General features: G+C 51.8%; 2 protein-coding genes across 12 annotated transcripts in view; one reads left to right on the top strand and one right to left on the bottom strand.

The window, feature by feature from the left end:
- The window catches only part of mlphb (melanophilin b), a 60,046-nt gene that overhangs the window by 16,942 nt on the left and 22,840 nt on the right, over positions 1 to 20,264 (top strand). The window lies entirely within an intron of this gene.
- Positions 1 to 20,264, bottom strand: part of col6a3 (collagen, type VI, alpha 3) — a 36,663-nt gene that overhangs the window by 9,739 nt on the left and 6,660 nt on the right. For 3 of the 7 annotated variants that reach the window (XM_068651658.1, XM_068651661.1, XM_068651662.1), the window contains 27 exons: positions 19,591 to 20,184; positions 18,875 to 19,498; positions 18,159 to 18,749; positions 17,485 to 18,084; positions 16,673 to 17,248; positions 15,644 to 16,243; positions 14,766 to 15,359; positions 14,040 to 14,621; positions 13,344 to 13,949; positions 12,630 to 13,223; positions 11,920 to 12,513; positions 11,176 to 11,763; positions 10,447 to 11,043; positions 9,703 to 10,290; positions 8,974 to 9,570; positions 8,229 to 8,816; positions 7,500 to 8,096; positions 6,756 to 7,343; positions 6,027 to 6,623; positions 5,282 to 5,869; positions 4,553 to 5,149; positions 3,808 to 4,395; positions 3,079 to 3,675; positions 2,335 to 2,922; positions 1,606 to 2,202; positions 863 to 1,450; positions 134 to 730 (listed from right to left, as the gene is read on the bottom strand). In XM_068651658.1, coding sequence (XP_068507759.1) covers positions 134 to 730; positions 863 to 1,450; positions 1,606 to 2,202; positions 2,335 to 2,922; positions 3,079 to 3,675; positions 3,808 to 4,395; positions 4,553 to 5,149; positions 5,282 to 5,869; positions 6,027 to 6,623; positions 6,756 to 7,343; positions 7,500 to 8,096; positions 8,229 to 8,816; positions 8,974 to 9,570; positions 9,703 to 10,290; positions 10,447 to 11,043; positions 11,176 to 11,763; positions 11,920 to 12,513; positions 12,630 to 13,223; positions 13,344 to 13,949; positions 14,040 to 14,621; positions 14,766 to 15,359; positions 15,644 to 16,243; positions 16,673 to 17,248; positions 17,485 to 18,084; positions 18,159 to 18,749; positions 18,875 to 19,498; positions 19,591 to 20,184 — 16,035 coding nt within the window. The remainder of the gene's footprint in view (positions 1 to 133; positions 731 to 862; positions 1,451 to 1,605; positions 2,203 to 2,334; positions 2,923 to 3,078; positions 3,676 to 3,807; positions 4,396 to 4,552; positions 5,150 to 5,281; positions 5,870 to 6,026; positions 6,624 to 6,755; positions 7,344 to 7,499; positions 8,097 to 8,228; positions 8,817 to 8,973; positions 9,571 to 9,702; positions 10,291 to 10,446; positions 11,044 to 11,175; positions 11,764 to 11,919; positions 12,514 to 12,629; positions 13,224 to 13,343; positions 13,950 to 14,039; positions 14,622 to 14,765; positions 15,360 to 15,643; positions 16,244 to 16,672; positions 17,249 to 17,484; positions 18,085 to 18,158; positions 18,750 to 18,874; positions 19,499 to 19,590; positions 20,185 to 20,264) is intronic. The other 4 variants (XM_068651660.1, XM_068651659.1, XM_068651663.1 and 1 more) reach the window with 4 other exon arrangements.

Raw genomic sequence — 20,264 nt, 5'->3', positions numbered from 1 at the left:
ATGATAAAGAGAACCTTTGCAAAACGCGAGCTAGCCGACAACCCTTATGGGGGGGCGGACGGACGGTCGGACGGACGGACACTGCTGCCTGGGACCCACACCCAGTGAGTGCTAGCAGTGCTTGTACACGTACCAATGACTGATGGCGTTTCTGGGGTGACGTCAATCACCACAGCCTCCACGGAGGACTGAAGCTGTTGTTGGACACTGGGGAGGTCAGTGAATTCAGGCACCGATAGCGCATATCGGGGGTCGTGGGCTATCTTCTGCAGCTCTCCGCTATCGGAGCCCCTGCTTCCGATGGCAAAGATCAGCACTCCCAGCTGTTTGAGAGCAGAAGCTGGCGCATCCACGCTGTCAAGAGACCTTCCGCCGCTCAGCAGGATTAGGACCTGCGGGACGCCTTGGAGGCGTCGGCTGCCGGCAGAGGCTGTGAAGACATTGTCCCTCAAGTACTGGAGAGCTGCTCCGGTGTTGAGGGGTCTTCCGCCTCTGTGCCTCAGTCCTCTGACAATGTCAAGGATCTCGCCCTTTGTGGTGTATGTGTTCAGATAGAACTGGACAGCCGCATCTCTGCTGTACTGAACCAGGGAGACGCGATCTTTGTCGTCATCCAAACTCAGTGTCTCTACGACTCTTTGGACAAAGTCCCTCATATCGGGGAATGAGTTCCTTGTGGCGTCAGAGCCGTCCAACAAGAAAACCACATCCCTTCCTCTCGGTCTCTCCGCTGCGGTGAACAAAACATAAGACGTATTAGGGTTACCCCAAAGTCTACCGCCCACCCGCAGGTTGATTGGGCATTGGTCATCTCTTTGCGCGTTTGAATAAGAGTCAACTTGTCATGTGTTCTCTGGCTTACCGGTCACCGTTGGTGTCATGGGCGTGGCTCTGAGTACCCTGTTTATTACCGAGGAGAGCTGGTCTTGGACACTGGGGAGGTCAGTGAGCTCAGACACTGCTAGAGCATGACTAGGGTCATGGGCTATCTTTTGCAGCTCGCTGCTGTCAGAGTTCTGTGTTCCAATGCTGATGGTAAAGACGCCCTGCTGTTTGAGAGCAGAGGCTGGCGCAGCAACGCTGTCAAAAGAGCGGCCGCCATTTAGCAGGATCAAGATCTGCGGAACACCTTGCGAGCGCCTGCTCCCTGAGGAGTTTGTAAAGACGTTGTCCCTGACATATTGGAGGGCGGCCCCGGTGTTGAGGGGTCTGCCTCCTCTGTGTCTGAGTCCTCTGAGCGCATTCACAACATCCTCTCTCGCGGTGTACGTGTTCAGATAGAAACTGGTCTCTGGATCTCTGGCGTACTGGACCACAGAGACACGGTCTTTGTTTACGCCCACATTGAGTTTCTCCACCACTTGCTCAACAAATTTGCGCATGTCCGGGAAGCCATTCCTTGTTCCGTCAGAACCGTCCAGAAGGAAGACAATATCCTTTTTGGCTTCAGCTGAGAAAAGACGGGAGGACAAATGATAAAGAGAACCTTTGCAAAACGCGAGCTAGCCGACAACCCTTATGGGGGGGCGGACGGACGGTCGGACGGACGGACACTGCTGCCTGGGACCCACACCCAGTGAGTGCTAGCAGTGCTTGTACACGTACCAATGACTGATGGCGTTTCTGGGGTGACGTCAATCACCACAGCCTCCACGGAGGACTGAAGCTGTTGTTGGACACTGGGGAGGTCAGTGAATTCAGGCACCGATAGCGCATATCGGGGGTCGTGGGCTATCTTCTGCAGCTCTCCGCTATCGGAGCCCCTGCTTCCGATGGCAAAGATCAGCACTCCCAGCTGTTTGAGAGCAGAAGCTGGCGCATCCACGCTGTCAAGAGACCTTCCGCCGCTCAGCAGGATTAGGACCTGCGGGACGCCTTGGAGGCGTCGGCTGCCGGCAGAGGCTGTGAAGACATTGTCCCTCAAGTACTGGAGAGCTGCTCCGGTGTTGAGGGGTCTTCCGCCTCTGTGCCTCAGTCCTCTGACAATGTCAAGGATCTCGCCCTTTGTGGTGTATGTGTTCAGATAGAACTGGACAGCCGCATCTCTGCTGTACTGAACCAGGGAGACGCGATCTTTGTCGTCATCCAAACTCAGTGTCTCTACGACTCTTTGGACAAAGTCCCTCATATCGGGGAATGAGTTCCTTGTGGCGTCAGAGCCGTCCAACAAGAAAACCACATCCCTTCCTCTCGGTCTCTCCGCTGCGGTGAACAAAACATAAGACGTATTAGGGTTACCCCAAAGTCTACCGCCCACCCGCAGGTTGATTGGGCATTGGTCATCTCTTTGCGCGTTTGAATAAGAGTCAACTTGTCATGTGTTCTCTGGCTTACCGGTCACCGTTGGTGTCATGGGCGTGGCTCTGAGTACCCTGTTTATTACCGAGGAGAGCTGGTCTTGGACACTGGGGAGGTCAGTGAGCTCAGACACTGCTAGAGCATGACTAGGGTCATGGGCTATCTTTTGCAGCTCGCTGCTGTCAGAGTTCTGTGTTCCAATGCTGATGGTAAAGACGCCCTGCTGTTTGAGAGCAGAGGCTGGCGCAGCAACGCTGTCAAAAGAGCGGCCGCCATTTAGCAGGATCAAGATCTGCGGAACACCTTGCGAGCGCCTGCTCCCTGAGGAGTTTGTAAAGACGTTGTCCCTGACATATTGGAGGGCGGCCCCGGTGTTGAGGGGTCTGCCTCCTCTGTGTCTGAGTCCTCTGAGCGCATTCACAACATCCTCTCTCGCGGTGTACGTGTTCAGATAGAAACTGGTCTCTGGATCTCTGGCGTACTGGACCACAGAGACACGGTCTTTGTTTACGCCCACATTGAGTTTCTCCACCACTTGCTCAACAAATTTGCGCATGTCCGGGAAGCCATTCCTTGTTCCGTCAGAACCGTCCAGAAGGAAGACAATATCCTTTTTGGCTTCAGCTGAGAAAAGACGGGAGGACAAATGATAAAGAGAACCTTTGCAAAACGCGAGCTAGCCGACAACCCTTATGGGGGGGGCGGACGGACGGTCGGACGGACGGACACTGCTGCCTGGGACCCACACCCAGTGAGTGCTAGCAGTGCTTGTACACGTACCAATGACTGATGGCGTTTCTGGGGTGACGTCAATCACCACAGCCTCCACGGAGGACTGAAGCTGTTGTTGGACACTGGGGAGGTCAGTGAATTCAGGCACCGATAGCGCATATCGGGGGTCGTGGGCTATCTTCTGCAGCTCTCCGCTATCGGAGCCCCTGCTTCCGATGGCAAAGATCAGCACTCCCAGCTGTTTGAGAGCAGAAGCTGGCGCATCCACGCTGTCAAGAGACCTTCCGCCGCTCAGCAGGATTAGGACCTGCGGGACGCCTTGGAGGCGTCGGCTGCCGGCAGAGGCTGTGAAGACATTGTCCCTCAAGTACTGGAGAGCTGCTCCGGTGTTGAGGGGTCTTCCGCCTCTGTGCCTCAGTCCTCTGACAATGTCAAGGATCTCGCCCTTTGTGGTGTATGTGTTCAGATAGAACTGGACAGCCGCATCTCTGCTGTACTGAACCAGGGAGACGCGATCTTTGTCGTCATCCAAACTCAGTGTCTCTACGACTCTTTGGACAAAGTCCCTCATATCGGGGAATGAGTTCCTTGTGGCGTCAGAGCCGTCCAACAAGAAAACCACATCCCTTCCTCTCGGTCTCTCCGCTGCGGTGAACAAAACATAAGACGTATTAGGGTTACCCCAAAGTCTACCGCCCACCCGCAGGTTGATTGGGCATTGGTCATCTCTTTGCGCGTTTGAATAAGAGTCAACTTGTCATGTGTTCTCTGGCTTACCGGTCACCGTTGGTGTCATGGGCGTGGCTCTGAGTACCCTGTTTATTACCGAGGAGAGCTGGTCTTGGACACTGGGGAGGTCAGTGAGCTCAGACACTGCTAGAGCATGACTAGGGTCATGGGCTATCTTTTGCAGCTCGCTGCTGTCAGAGTTCTGTGTTCCAATGCTGATGGTAAAGACGCCCTGCTGTTTGAGAGCAGAGGCTGGCGCAGCAACGCTGTCAAAAGAGCGGCCGCCATTTAGCAGGATCAAGATCTGCGGAACACCTTGCGAGCGCCTGCTCCCTGAGGAGTTTGTAAAGACGTTGTCCCTGACATATTGGAGGGCGGCCCCGGTGTTGAGGGGTCTGCCTCCTCTGTGTCTGAGTCCTCTGAGCGCATTCACAACATCCTCTCTCGCGGTGTACGTGTTCAGATAGAAACTGGTCTCTGGATCTCTGGCGTACTGGACCACAGAGACACGGTCTTTGTTTACGCCCACATTGAGTTTCTCCACCACTTGCTCAACAAATTTGCGCATGTCCGGGAAGCCATTCCTTGTTCCGTCAGAACCGTCCAGAAGGAAGACAATATCCTTTTTGGCTTCAGCTGAGAAAAGACGGGAGGACAAATGATAAAGAGAACCTTTGCAAAACGCGAGCTAGCCGACAACCCTTATGGGGGGGGGCGGACGGACGGTCGGACGGACGGACACTGCTGCCTGGGACCCACACCCAGTGAGTGCTAGCAGTGCTTGTACACGTACCAATGACTGATGGCGTTTCTGGGGTGACGTCAATCACCACAGCCTCCACGGAGGACTGAAGCTGCTGTTGGACACTGGGGAGGTCAGTGAATTCAGGCACCGATAGCGCATATCGGGGGTCGTGGGCTATCTTCTGCAGCTCTCCGCTATCGGAGCCCCTGCTTCCGATGGCAAAGATCAGCACTCCCAGCTGTTTGAGAGCAGAAGCTGGCGCATCCACGCTGTCAAGAGACCTTCCGCCGCTCAGCAGGATTAGGACCTGCGGGACGCCTTGGAGGCGTCGGCTGCCGGCAGAGGCTGTGAAGACATTGTCCCTCAAGTACTGGAGAGCTGCTCCGGTGTTGAGGGGTCTTCCGCCTCTGTGCCTCAGTCCTCTGACAATGTCAAGGATCTCGCCCTTTGTGGTGTATGTGTTCAGATAGAACTGGACAGCCGCATCTCTGCTGTACTGAACCAGGGAGACGCGATCTTTGTCGTCATCCAAACTCAGTGTCTCTACGACTCTTTGGACAAAGTCCCTCATATCGGGGAATGAGTTCCTTGTGGCGTCAGAGCCGTCCAACAAGAAAACCACATCCCTTCCTCTCGGTCTCTCCGCTGCGGTGAACAAAACATAAGACGTATTAGGGTTACCCCAAAGTCTACCGCCCACCCGCAGGTTGATTGGGCATTGGTCATCTCTTTGCGCGTTTGAATAAGAGTCAACTTGTCATGTGTTCTCTGGCTTACCGGTCACCGTTGGTGTCATGGGCGTGGCTCTGAGTACCCTGTTTATTACCGAGGAGAGCTGGTCTTGGACACTGGGGAGGTCAGTGAGCTCAGACACTGCTAGAGCATGACTAGGGTCATGGGCTATCTTTTGCAGCTCGCTGCTGTCAGAGTTCTGTGTTCCAATGCTGATGGTAAAGACGCCCTGCTGTTTGAGAGCAGAGGCTGGCGCAGCAACGCTGTCAAAAGAGCGGCCGCCATTTAGCAGGATCAAGATCTGCGGAACACCTTGCGAGCGCCTGCTCCCTGAGGAGTTTGTAAAGACGTTGTCCCTGACATATTGGAGGGCGGCCCCGGTGTTGAGGGGTCTGCCTCCTCTGTGTCTGAGTCCTCTGAGCGCATTCACAACATCCTCTCTCGCGGTGTACGTGTTCAGATAGAAACTGGTCTCTGGATCTCTGGCGTACTGGACCACAGAGACACGGTCTTTGTTTACGCCCACATTGAGTTTCTCCACCACTTGCTCAACAAATTTGCGCATGTCCGGGAAGCCATTCCTTGTTCCGTCAGAACCGTCCAGAAGGAAGACAATATCCTTTTTGGCTTCAGCTGAGAAAAGACGGGAGGACAAATGATAAAGAGAACCTTTGCAAAACGCGAGCTAGCCGACAACCCTTATGGGGGGGGGCGGACGGACGGTCGGACGGACGGACACTGCTGCCTGGGACCCACACCCAGTGAGTGCTAGCAGTGCTTGTACACGTACCAATGACTGATGGCGTTTCTGGGGTGACGTCAATCACCACAGCCTCCACGGAGGACTGAAGCTGTTGTTGGACACTGGGGAGGTCAGTGAATTCAGGCACCGATAGCGCATATCGGGGGTCGTGGGCTATCTTCTGCAGCTCTCCGCTATCGGAGCCCCTGCTTCCGATGGCAAAGATCAGCACTCCCAGCTGTTTGAGAGCAGAAGCTGGCGCATCCACGCTGTCAAGAGACCTTCCGCCGCTCAGCAGGATTAGGACCTGCGGGACGCCTTGGAGGCGTCGGCTGCCGGCAGAGGCTGTGAAGACATTGTCCCTCAAGTACTGGAGAGCTGCTCCGGTGTTGAGGGGTCTTCCGCCTCTGTGCCTCAGTCCTCTGACAATGTCAAGGATCTCGCCCTTTGTGGTGTATGTGTTCAGATAGAACTGGACAGCCGCATCTCTGCTGTACTGAACCAGGGAGACGCGATCTTTGTCGTCATCCAAACTCAGTGTCTCTACGACTCTTTGGACAAAGTCCCTCATATCGGGGAATGAGTTCCTTGTGGCGTCAGAGCCGTCCAACAAGAAAACCACATCCCTTCCTCTCGGTCTCTCCGCTGCGGTGAACAAAACATAAGACGTATTAGGGTTACCCCAAAGTCTACCGCCCACCCGCAGGTTGATTGGGCATTGGTCATCTCTTTGCGCGTTTGAATAAGAGTCAACTTGTCATGTGTTCTCTGGCTTACCGGTCACCGTTGGTGTCATGGGCGTGGCTCTGAGTACCCTGTTTATTACCGAGGAGAGCTGGTCTTGGACACTGGGGAGGTCAGTGAGCTCAGACACTGCTAGAGCATGACTAGGGTCATGGGCTATCTTTTGCAGCTCGCTGCTGTCAGAGTTCTGTGTTCCAATGCTGATGGTAAAGACGCCCTGCTGTTTGAGAGCAGAGGCTGGCGCAGCAACGCTGTCAAAAGAGCGGCCGCCATTTAGCAGGATCAAGATCTGCGGAACACCTTGCGAGCGCCTGCTCCCTGAGGAGTTTGTAAAGACGTTGTCCCTGACATATTGGAGGGCGGCCCCGGTGTTGAGGGGTCTGCCTCCTCTGTGTCTGAGTCCTCTGAGCGCATTCACAACATCCTCTCTCGCGGTGTACGTGTTCAGATAGAAACTGGTCTCTGGATCTCTGGCGTACTGGACCACAGAGACACGGTCTTTGTTTACGCCCACATTGAGTTTCTCCACCACTTGCTCAACAAATTTGCGCATGTCCGGGAAGCCATTCCTTGTTCCGTCAGAACCGTCCAGAAGGAAGACAATATCCTTTTTGGCTTCAGCTGAGAAAAGACGGGAGGACAAATGATAAAGAGAACCTTTGCAAAACGCGAGCTAGCCGACAACCCTTATGGGGGGGGCGGACGGACGGTCGGACGGACGGACACTGCTGCCTGGGACCCACACCCAGTGAGTGCTAGCAGTGCTTGTACACGTACCAATGACTGATGGCGTTTCTGGGGTGACGTCAATCACCACAGCCTCCACGGAGGACTGAAGCTGCTGTTGGACACTGGGGAGGTCAGTGAATTCAGGCACCGATAGCGCATATCGGGGGTCGTGGGCTATCTTCTGCAGCTCTCCGCTATCGGAGCCCCTGCTTCCGATGGCAAAGATCAGCACTCCCAGCTGTTTGAGAGCAGAAGCTGGCGCATCCACGCTGTCAAGAGACCTTCCGCCGCTCAGCAGGATTAGGACCTGCGGGACGCCTTGGAGGCGTCGGCTGCCGGCAGAGGCTGTGAAGACATTGTCCCTCAAGTACTGGAGAGCTGCTCCGGTGTTGAGGGGTCTTCCGCCTCTGTGCCTCAGTCCTCTGACAATGTCAAGGATCTCGCCCTTTGTGGTGTATGTGTTCAGATAGAACTGGACAGCCGCATCTCTGCTGTACTGAACCAGGGAGACGCGATCTTTGTCGTCATCCAAACTCAGTGTCTCTACGACTCTTTGGACAAAGTCCCTCATATCGGGGAATGAGTTCCTTGTGGCGTCAGAGCCGTCCAACAAGAAAACCACATCCCTTCCTCTCGGTCTCTCCGCTGCGGTGAACAAAACATAAGACGTATTAGGGTTACCCCAAAGTCTACCGCCCACCCGCAGGTTGATTGGGCATTGGTCATCTCTTTGCGCGTTTGAATAAGAGTCAACTTGTCATGTGTTCTCTGGCTTACCGGTCACCGTTGGTGTCATGGGCGTGGCTCTGAGTACCCTGTTTATTACCGAGGAGAGCTGGTCTTGGACACTGGGGAGGTCAGTGAGCTCAGACACTGCTAGAGCATGACTAGGGTCATGGGCTATCTTTTGCAGCTCGCTGCTGTCAGAGTTCTGTGTTCCAATGCTGATGGTAAAGACGCCCTGCTGTTTGAGAGCAGAGGCTGGCGCAGCAACGCTGTCAAAAGAGCGGCCGCCATTTAGCAGGATCAAGATCTGCGGAACACCTTGCGAGCGCCTGCTCCCTGAGGAGTTTGTAAAGACGTTGTCCCTGACATATTGGAGGGCGGCCCCGGTGTTGAGGGGTCTGCCTCCTCTGTGTCTGAGTCCTCTGAGCGCATTCACAACATCCTCTCTCGCGGTGTACGTGTTCAGATAGAAACTGGTCTCTGGATCTCTGGCGTACTGGACCACAGAGACACGGTCTTTGTTTACGCCCACATTGAGTTTCTCCACCACTTGCTCAACAAATTTGCGCATGTCCGGGAAGCCATTCCTTGTTCCGTCAGAACCGTCCAGAAGGAAGACAATATCCTTTTTGGCTTCAGCTGAGAAAAGACGGGAGGACAAATGATAAAGAGAACCTTTGCAAAACGCGAGCTAGCCGACAACCCTTATGGGGGGGGGCGGACGGACGGTCGGACGGACGGACACTGCTGCCTGGGACCCACACCCAGTGAGTGCTAGCAGTGCTTGTACACGTACCAATGACTGATGGCGTTTCTGGGGTGACGTCAATCACCACAGCCTCCACGGAGGACTGAAGCTGTTGTTGGACACTGGGGAGGTCAGTGAATTCAGGCACCGATAGCGCATATCGGGGGTCGTGGGCTATCTTCTGCAGCTCTCCGCTATCGGAGCCCCTGCTTCCGATGGCAAAGATCAGCACTCCCAGCTGTTTGAGAGCAGAAGCTGGCGCATCCACGCTGTCAAGAGACCTTCCGCCGCTCAGCAGGATTAGGACCTGCGGGACGCCTTGGAGGCGTCGGCTGCCGGCAGAGGCTGTGAAGACATTGTCCCTCAAGTACTGGAGAGCTGCTCCGGTGTTGAGGGGTCTTCCGCCTCTGTGCCTCAGTCCTCTGACAATGTCAAGGATCTCGCCCTTTGTGGTGTATGTGTTCAGATAGAACTGGACAGCCGCATCTCTGCTGTACTGAACCAGGGAGACGCGATCTTTGTCGTCATCCAAACTCAGTGTCTCTACGACTCTTTGGACAAAGTCCCTCATATCGGGGAATGAGTTCCTTGTGGCGTCAGAGCCGTCCAACAAGAAAACCACATCCCTTCCTCTCGGTCTCTCCGCTGCGGTGAACAAAACATAAGACGTATTAGGGTTACCCCAAAGTCTACCGCCCACCCGCAGGTTGATTGGGCATTGGTCATCTCTTTGCGCGTTTGAATAAGAGTCAACTTGTCATGTGTTCTCTGGCTTACCGGTCACCGTTGGTGTCATGGGCGTGGCTCTGAGTACCCTGTTTATTACCGAGGAGAGCTGGTCTTGGACACTGGGGAGGTCAGTGAGCTCAGACACTGCTAGAGCATGACTAGGGTCATGGGCTATCTTTTGCAGCTCGCTGCTGTCAGAGTTCTGTGTTCCAATGCTGATGGTAAAGACGCCCTGCTGTTTGAGAGCAGAGGCTGGCGCAGCAACGCTGTCAAAAGAGCGGCCGCCATTTAGCAGGATCAAGATCTGCGGAACACCTTGCGAGCGCCTGCTCCCTGAGGAGTTTGTAAAGACGTTGTCCCTGACATATTGGAGGGCGGCCCCGGTGTTGAGGGGTCTGCCTCCTCTGTGTCTGAGTCCTCTGAGCGCATTCACAACATCCTCTCTCGCGGTGTACGTGTTCAGATAGAAACTGGTCTCTGGATCTCTGGCGTACTGGACCACAGAGACACGGTCTTTGTTTACGCCCACATTGAGTTTCTCCACCACTTGCTCAACAAATTTGCGCATGTCCGGGAAGCCATTCCTTGTTCCGTCAGAACCGTCCAGAAGGAAGACAATATCCTTTTTGGCTTCAGCTGAGAAAAGACGGGAGGACAAATGATAAAGAGAACCTTTGCAAAACGCGAGCTAGCCGACAACCCTTATGGGGGGGGCGGACGGACGGTCGGACGGACGGACACTGCTGCCTGGGACCCACACCCAGTGAGTGCTAGCAGTGCTTGTACACGTACCAATGACTGATGGCGTTTCTGGGGTGACGTCAATCACCACAGCCTCCACGGAGGACTGAAGCTGTTGTTGGACACTGGGGAGGTCAGTGAATTCAGGCACCGATAGCGCATATCGGGGGTCGTGGGCTATCTTCTGCAGCTCTCCGCTATCGGAGCCCCTGCTTCCGATGGCAAAGATCAGCACTCCCAGCTGTTTGAGAGCAGAAGCTGGCGCATCCACGCTGTCAAGAGACCTTCCGCCGCTCAGCAGGATTAGGACCTGCGGGACGCCTTGGAGGCGTCGGCTGCCGGCAGAGGCTGTGAAGACATTGTCCCTCAAGTACTGGAGAGCTGCTCCGGTGTTGAGGGGTCTTCCGCCTCTGTGCCTCAGTCCTCTGACAATGTCAAGGATCTCGCCCTTTGTGGTGTATGTGTTCAGATAGAACTGGACAGCCGCATCTCTGCTGTACTGAACCAGGGAGACGCGATCTTTGTCGTCATCCAAACTCAGTGTCTCTACGACTCTTTGGACAAAGTCCCTCATATCGGGGAATGAGTTCCTTGTGGCGTCAGAGCCGTCCAACAAGAAAACCACATCCCTTCCTCTCGGTCTCTCCGCTGCGGTGAACAAAACATAAGACGTATTAGGGTTACCCCAAAGTCTACCGCCCACCCGCAGGTTGATTGGGCATTGGTCATCTCTTTGCGCGTTTGAATAAGAGTCAACTTGTCATGTGTTCTCTGGCTTACCGGTCACCGTTGGTGTCATGGGCGTGGCTCTGAGTACCCTGTTTATTACCGAGGAGAGCTGGTCTTGGACACTGGGGAGGTCAGTGAGCTCAGACACTGCTAGAGCATGACTAGGGTCATGGGCTATCTTTTGCAGCTCGCTGCTGTCAGAGTTCTGTGTTCCAATGCTGATGGTAAAGACGCCCTGCTGTTTGAGAGCAGAGGCTGGCGCAGCAACGCTGTCAAAAGAGCGGCCGCCATTTAGCAGGATCAAGATCTGCGGAACACCTTGCGAGCGCCTGCTCCCTGAGGAGTTTGTAAAGACGTTGTCCCTGACATATTGGAGGGCGGCCCCGGTGTTGAGGGGTCTGCCTCCTCTGTGTCTGAGTCCTCTGAGCGCATTCACAACATCCTCTCTCGCGGTGTACGTGTTCAGATAGAAACTGGTCTCTGGATCTCTGGCGTACTGGACCACAGAGACACGGTCTTTGTTTACGCCCACATTGAGTTTCTCCACCACTTGCTCAACAAATTTGCGCATGTCCGGGAAGCCATTCCTTGTTCCGTCAGAACCGTCCAGAAGGAAGACAATATCCTTTTTGGCTTCAGCTGAGAAAAGACGGGAGGACAAATGATAAAGAGAACCTTTGCAAAACGCGAGCTAGCCGACAACCCTTATGGGGGGGGCGGACGGACGGTCGGACGGACGGACACTGCTGCCTGGGACCCACACCCAGTGAGTGCTAGCAGTGCTTGTACACGTACCAATGACTGATGGTGTTTCTGGGGTGACGTCAATCACCACAGCCTCCACGGAGGACTGAAGCTGTTGTTGGACACTGGGGAGGTCAGTGAATTCAGGCACCGATAGCCCAAATTGGGGTTCGTGGGCTATCTTCTGCAGCTCTCCGCTATCGGAGCTCCTGCTTCCGATGGCAAAGATCAGCACTCCCAGCTGTTTGAGAGCAGAAGCTGGCGCATCCACGCTGTCAAAAGACCTTCCGCCGCTCAGCAGGATTAGGACCTGCGGGACACCTTGGAGGCGTCGGCTGCCGGCAGAGGCTGTGAAGACATTATCCCTCAAGTACTGGAGAGCTGCTCCGGTGTTGAGGGGTCTTCCACCTCTGTGCCTCAGTCCTCTGACAATGTCAAGGATCTCGCCCTTTGTGGTGTATGTGTTCAGATAGAACTGGACAGCCGCGTCTCTGCTGTACTGAACCAGGGAGACCCGATCTTTGTCGCCATCCAAACTCAGTGTCTCTACGACTCTTTGGACAAAGTCTCTCATAGCTGGGAATGAGTTTCTTGTGGCGTCGGAGCCGTCCAACAAGAAAACCATATCCCTTCCCCGCCTCTTTTCTGTAGTACACATGAAACACACACTCCTTTAAGATGTCCATCTCTCCCATCTACAACCTTTAAACTGTTCATACTAAGTTAGAGTCATATGTTATAGTGTTTCGATGGTGTCTTACCGTTCATTTTTATTGACATGGTTGCAGCCCTTATCACTCTGCCCATTACAGAGGAGAACTGTTCTTGGACATTCTGTAAACTAGCAAAGTCAAGTACTGCTAAGGCATAGCTTGGGTCATGGGATATCTTCTGCAGCTCGTCCTTGTCAGAGCTCCGAGTTCCAATGCCGATTATATAGATGCCTTGCAGTTTGAGAGCAGAGGCTGGCGCATCCACAGTGTCAAAAGATCCTCTGCTATTTATTAAGATCAAGATCTGTGGAACACCTTGTAGGCGCCTACTCCCTGTGGAGTTTGTAAAGACCTTGTCGCTCGTGTATCGGAGAGCAGCCCCAGTGTTGAGGGGTCTGCCTCCTTTGTGTTTGAGCCCTCTGACTGCATCCACAACCTCTTCTTTTGTGGTGTATGTGTTCAGATAGAAATTGGCCTCAGGATCTCTGGCGTACTGGACCACCGAGACACGGTCTTTGTTTTCACCCACATTGAGCTTTTCCACCACTTGCTCAACAAAATTGCGCATGGCAGGGAAGCCATTTCTTGTTCCATCAGAACCATCCAGGAGGAATACGATATCTTTTTTGGTGTCAGTTACACCTAAGAAAATAATGGAAAACTTTACTAAAGCCGCAATATGTTTACATGTCGATAAAATACTGTCTCTCCAAAACGGAAATGATTCATCTTTCATTCAAATTGATTTAAAACGACACTCACCAAAACCAGGCTCGGTTAGGCTTCTATGGGATAAAATTGCGGAGAGTAAATGTTGCATTACAACAGGGAAATCGGATGGTGCTTGGATAAAATATGCAGTTTCAACATTTTGTGATATTTCCTGCATTTCTTGTTTATCCGCACCGTTTATTCCAATGCTATAAAGGTCAATGCCAGCCTCTCTCAGGCCATTCAGCGGCTCTGCAACACTGTCGTCAGACTTTTTGCCACTGAAGACAATCATTGTTTGAGGTATTCCCTGCCGGGCTCTGCTTCCAGCTGATGCCGTAAACATGTAATTTCTCGCATATTGAAGGGCTTCACCGGTGTTCACTGTGGACCCTCCTCTTAGTTTTACATTACTAAGCTGAGCCATTAGATCATCTTTCTGGCCGTAAGAGTTTAAGGCAAACTCAGCTGTGGGCACTGTGCTGTACTGAACTACAGCAACTTGTACATTGCTTGGCCCAATTTCGACCTTTTTGACAAAGTCTCTCACAAAGTCCAAAACGGGTCCTTCATTTGCTCGCATATCATCAGATCCAGCGAGTAGAAAAACAATATCAGCAGGACCACCAAGTTCTAATTGTGTAACTGTGGAGGTACCTGAAATTACACACAAATGCTGTTAAACAAATGCAGATGAATTCTCTCAAACGGTGCAGTTTCTTTCAAACAAATCGGTCTACAGCTTACCAACAGCAGGTGTATATCCAGTTGCATCATCAACATCTTTCATCATGGCTTTGACAGACTCATGAACACTTGGCAGATTTGTAAAGCTTGTGACGGAAAAATAATGTGAGGGTGTGAAGGAAATGTTTTGCATCTCCAATGTATCTGCATTGTTTGTTCCAATAGAGAACGTCCTTATTCCAATTTTCTTGAGGGATTGTGCTGGCCCTCTTACATCGTCCTTGGACCTGCCGCCACTAAAGACAAACAGATACTGAGGAACCAGAGATGCACGTCGGCCTCCGACCGAAGCGGCAAATACGTTGTCTCTGACAAACTCCAGCGCTTTGCCAAGGTAGAGGGGTCTGCCGTACTTATGCCCCATGTTTCGGATGGAATTGAGCACATCCGTCTTAGACGAATAAGAATTCAAGTAGAAATTGACGGTGGAATTGCGGCTGTACTGAACGACGGCCATCCGGTCTCTGCCGTCAAAGTTCAAGGTGTCTGCCATTTGCTCGATAAATTGTCGTATCGCTTCGAAATCGTTTCGTGAGTCATATGATCCATCGATCAGAAACACTACATCATTTTTCCTTGGTTCTGTAGTAGAGAGACAAATGTACAACAAATCAGTCACCATAATCAATCATTGACAAGTTCATATTTTTTCATCTTGAATGATCCTTTTGAACCAAGAGAATTCTCTCGTAAAATCGAGAAACAATTCCACACAGAACGGCTTACCGACACTCTCCACTGGGGCTGATTGTTCTAAATGGTGGTCTGCCTCTTTAAGTAGCGACAATACGCTTTCTTTAGCAACAAGGAGTTCCTTGTAATCGCTCACAGAAAATGCATATTTAGCATCGTGAGACATTGTTTGAAGTTCTAGGGTGTCGGCAGTCGCTGTTCCAATGGCAATTATTATCACACCGACGTCTTTCAGCATTCTGACGGGTGCTCTAATGTCGTCGGCTGACCTTTCATTGCTCAGCACAAAAAGGATTTGTGGAACACCCTGAGGGAATCTACTCCCTGCATCAGGCGTAAAAACACGCTCCCTCAAATATTGGAGGGCTGCGCCAATGTTGTTCGGTGAACCGCCTTTGTGAGTCAGATCTCTTATTGTGCTGACAACAGAGTCCGCCGAGGAAAACCGCTTCAAGTCAAAGTGAATCTGTGCCGTGTCACTGTACTGAACCAAAGCCACCTGGTCGTTGTTTTCATCAATGTGAAGCTCTGCTACTACCCCTAACACAAAATCCTTAATATCTTGGAATCTTGGTTCAGACTTATCGGTTCCGTCAAGCAAAAATACAATGTCCCTTCTCATGGAATCTGTAACCACATAGGCAACAGAAAACAACAATACAGTTAGAGAAGTGGCCGGCCGGGTCTGTGGGAACACAAAGCAAAGCTACAGGGGGGAAAGGTAGGTAGGTAGGTAGGTAGGTAGGTAGGTAGGTAGGTAGGTAGGTAGGTAGGTAGGTCGCGAGCGAGCGGGCTCGCTAGATGGCAGGTATGGGAGGGAGGGAGGGAGCCAGGGAAGTAGCGAGGTGGGCAGACACAAAAAACCAAAATAGAATTTGGCAGATATGATAGGGGCGCAAGTCATTTCTTACCTAATACTGTGGGAGGCTTTGATACGGTCTGCCGAGGCACTCTTTTCACAAAAGAAACTAGCTGCTGATAGATTCTTCCAGTATCCTCAAATTGTCGCAGAGCAAAGGCATAGGATGGTACATGCGCAATTGTTTGTAGCTCGAGTAGATCGGAATTTTTGGTTCCAACGCAGAAGGTGACAACTTGGTCTTGTTTAAGAGCAGCCGCAGCGCTCGTGACCTCATCTTGAGATGCCCCTCCACTCAATAGAATCAATATCTGAGGCACACCTTGGTTGTGCCGGCTCCCAGAGGACTCTGAAAAGGCGTTGGTCCTCACATATTCAAGAGCTGCCCCAGTGTTAAGAGGCCCACCACCTTTGTGTTTCAACTGCTCGACAGTAGTAAGAACATCTTGTGAATCAGCATAGGTGTTGAAACTAAAGTGCAACTGTGGATCGCTGCTATACTGGACCACAGAGACCTGGTCCTCGTTCTCACCCAGAGTGAGTGTTTCAACCACTTGTTTAATGAAACTTTTAATGGCTGGGAATCCACTCCGAGTTTCATCTGAACCATCCACCAGAAACACAATGTCTCTTTGTGGGGACTCTTGTTCCACTAAAAAAAAGAGCGAAGCCATGTTAAGGATCAAAAACACATTTTAAAGAAACATCATTTACATGGTTTCTCGGCTTGCTTTGTAAGGATCATTCTTGAAAGACAAGTTACACGCTTGAAAATGCAAAAGGCAAAGGGCATCCTGAAAGAGAAGACCATCATCAAATCCAAGTTCGATGTCAATGATCCGATAATCATTGGCTCAAGGAGGAGCTTCAGAAAGTGAGACAATGTGGAGCTGTCAAGAAAAGGCTCTCCAGAGAGAAAAGTAGGTGAGCCGTGGAAGGAAAAGGGTATCCAAGTTTCTCTGAACAAGTGGAGAAACTTTAAGCGACGTGAACGTTTCAGATATGGATGGATGCAGTTTCGTTGAAGCTCGAAAAAGGTGCAAAAGTCTCAAAACAAAGCAGAACCAGAGTCAATTCTTACCTAGAGGAGGCTCAAGTGCTTTCCCCACCTGAACAAATGACACTATCTCTTGTTGGACAGACAAAAGTTCACCAAAAAAGGGTAGATTGAAAATATAAGCAGAAGAGGAGGCAATTTTCTCTAGCTCCTCTTGTTGAGCCTTTTTCATTCCAATAGCAAAAGACAGAACGCCAAGTTGATGGAGGCCAGCTGCAGCTCCCGAAACGTCATCAGCGGATTCGCCTCCGGTCAATAAAAACAGAATCTGAGGGACTCCCTGGACAAGCCTGCTTCCGGAGTCAGCATTGAAAATGAAATCCCGCAAAAACTCGAGTGCAGCTCCAGTGTTCCTTGGCCTCCCTCCTTTATGACGAAGGCTTCTAACGGCATAGATGATGGCTCGTTTGGAATCGTGGGCTTCCAAGTTGAAGTAAACGCTGGTGTCGTCGCTATATTGAAGGACGGCCACTCGGACCTTATCGTCGTCAACGTCCAGCTCTTCTACCATTCTTCTGATGAACTCCCGGATTGCCGGTAGTCCGTTTCTCGAGTCGTCTGAACCGTCGACAAGGAACACTATGTCCCTCTTAGTGCGGCCTGCGTCGTACGTGTGAATACACAGAAAGACCATTCAAAGACGAGAATGAAAGATAGGCCCTAGTACGTCAAAGTATAACAAGAATCGTGGCGTGGAAAAAGGACACCACGGTCGCACGGCTACGACACGGAAAACAGTCTGGAGTGGATCAAACCAAAAGAATGTCACAATGTTTCATGCAGAACGCGTATCAAGAGGATTCAAGGAAAAGCAATTGTTAGGATGGGATTCTTACCTATTAAATCAGATGTGGATTCTGTGGGATCTTTGTTTGAGTTCAGTGCAGCAATGAGTTTAGATTGGATCGAGGGCAAGTTGGAAAGACGAATGACCTTGTATATGAAACTTGGCTCAAAGGCAACCGTTTCCAATTCAGCAAAATCGGAATCGCCCACTCCGATCCCCACAGACATAATTTCGTGGTCCTTAAGCGCGAGAGCTGGGCTCCTCGCGTCATCGGCCGATGGTGCGGTAGTTAGAAGAATCAAAATCTGCGGCACTCCTTCCAGCCTCCTGCTGCCGGAGGAGGACGTAAAGACACTGTGTCTCACAAACTGCAGTGCAGCCCCAACATTAAGGCGTCTCCCTCCACCACCGTGCCTCAAATTGTCAATGGCATTCATAACGTCGCTCTCGCTCTTGTGGGAGTTCAGATAAAAGTTGACATTGGGCTTTTCGGCAAATTGAACCACAGACACCCTGTCTTGGTTTTCACTGACATAGAGACTCTCCACTATGCTCTTAAGGAAGAGTTTGATGTCTGAAAACCCATTTCTTGTGTTTTCAGAGCCATCCAGTAGAAACACAATATCTCTTTTTACACCATGACCTTGTACTATAAATGAAAAACATTAATGCAGATTTTCAGGGAACCCTTGAGCAAAAGGTAGAAATCAAAGTTTTCCTTACCTTCCCGCAGAACGATGTCGAGCTCGGCTTTCGGAAGGGCCACGTAGGTATTGAGTCGTTGAGGCACGGTGTCGAGTTCGCTGAATTCCTTCACTTTGAAGGCAAACGAAGGGTTGTGTGAAATCTCCTCGATCTGCTTTCGGTCAGCGTCCTTGACGCCTACGCCGAACGGCACAACGCCCTCGGTCTTCAGCACGCCGGCAGGCTCCTTCACATTGTCCCTGGATCGGCTACCGGTCAGAACGATCAGAAACTGCGGGACACCTTGCGCCCTACGACTGCCGTAGGCCTCCGACAAGATATTGTCCCGCATGAACTTGAGAGCTGAGCCTGTGTTGAGAGCACGTCCTCCGGCCAGTGTCATTTGACCGACGGCTTGCACAACCTCCCCTTTGGTCTGGTAGGTGTTCAGATAGAAGTTCGGTGTTGGCCTCTCGCTGTGCTGAACCACCGCTACTCGCACCTTGTCACGCCCGATGTCAAGCGGTTCAATGACTTTGAGGATAAAATCCCGGACGTAAGCAAAGTCTGACCGAACGGAGTCGGTACCATCAATAAGGAAGGCGACGTCCCTTTCGGATCCAGTCACGGCTGTGGGGAAAAAATCATTAAAAAAAAATTGAAAAAGGACATTTTTACAGTAATTATCTGCCGTATTGCAGATGTTATAATGCGTTTAACAAGTTCAAATGTGTCAGACAAGAATAAACCCTCACCAACTTCTTCGGTGACTGTTGTCAAGTCCGTATCCCCGACCACCGTGATTAATTTTGGCATGATTTGTTCAGCCATAGCTGGCAAATAAGCAAAATTAGCCTCATGGTAAGCCAAGTCTGGAACAAAGGCCACCGTTTGCAGCACAGCCTGGTCTGCTTGCCCTGAACTGACCACAAAGGTCAGAACACCTTCAAGAGCCACCTTATCAGCAACACTCTTTATCGCATCCTGGGTCGGACCACCCGTGATCAGAACCAGCACCTGCTGGACTCCTTGCCTCTTACGTGAGCCCGCCCTCGTGCTAAACATGTTACGGAGGGCATACTCCATGGCGGTGCCCGTATTCAAAACGGTGCCTCCGGTCAGTCTGAGTTGTGAAATCCGGTCCACGACACTTTGCCTGTCGCTCAGGGTGTTGAGATAAAACTCAATTTTGGGCTGCTCAGCAAACTGCATGAGGCCAATTTGGACTCGCTCTGGGTTCACTTCCAGTTGATTGACCACGTTAATCATAAAGTCTCGCACATAGGGAAAGTTATTGCTGCCGATGTAGTTGGAGCCATCCACGAGGAAGACGATGTCTCTGATCACTTTTTGGGTCTGCACTGTTGTTATCTCCACCACTGAGGAAAAGCAAAAATACCACAAATAATGCAAATTAAAACAATGTTCAATGGATGAAATGCATGCATGTTTTTGGAGAACGAAGCCGGACCTGGCTCAGTGGGTACTTCAGTCACCACGACGCCAGCGAGAGTGGAAAGCGGGGTAACGATTATCTTGGGGCTGCGGAGTAGCTTGCGGAAGTCCGGCATTATGAACAAGACACTCTCGTCAAAGGCAATCTCTTTCAGCTCTTGCGTGTCGGCCGTCTTGGAACCTGCGGCCATGGTCAATACGCCCATTCGCTGCAGAGCCCTGGCCGGGCCGATGGCTTCGTCGGTGGACTTTTTTGATGTCATCAAGAGCACAAGCTGCGGGACACCTTGTTGAAGACGACTGCCCTTGTCAGGCCGCAGCATGTTGGTCCTCACAAAGTCCAAGGCGGCTCCAATGTTGACCGATTGGCCCTGTCTGGGTTTGATTCGACCCAAAGCGGACATGAGCTCTTCCCTGGTTCCATAGGAGTTGAGATCGATCTCCAGTCGGGGGGTATCGCTGAACTGAGCCACACCCACTTGCACGCCGCCTGGGCCGATGGGCATGGTCTCAACGAATCTCCGGATGAACTCTCGTACGGAGTTGATAACAGTGGCGCCCATTGTGCTGTCAAGGAGGAAAATGATGTCTCTTGGTCCAACGGCCACAACTAAAGAAGAGAGAGCGTAGGTTAATAGGAAGCACCAAATTAACAACTGTCGATAAACACTACAAAATTGCTAATTCCCC

This window comes from Syngnathus scovelli, chromosome 8 (assembly GCF_024217435.2).
Source record: "Syngnathus scovelli strain Florida chromosome 8, RoL_Ssco_1.2, whole genome shotgun sequence".
Lineage (NCBI taxonomy): Eukaryota > Metazoa > Chordata > Actinopteri > Syngnathiformes > Syngnathidae > Syngnathus > Syngnathus scovelli.
This window is presented reverse-complemented; position numbering and strand designations above follow the sequence as displayed.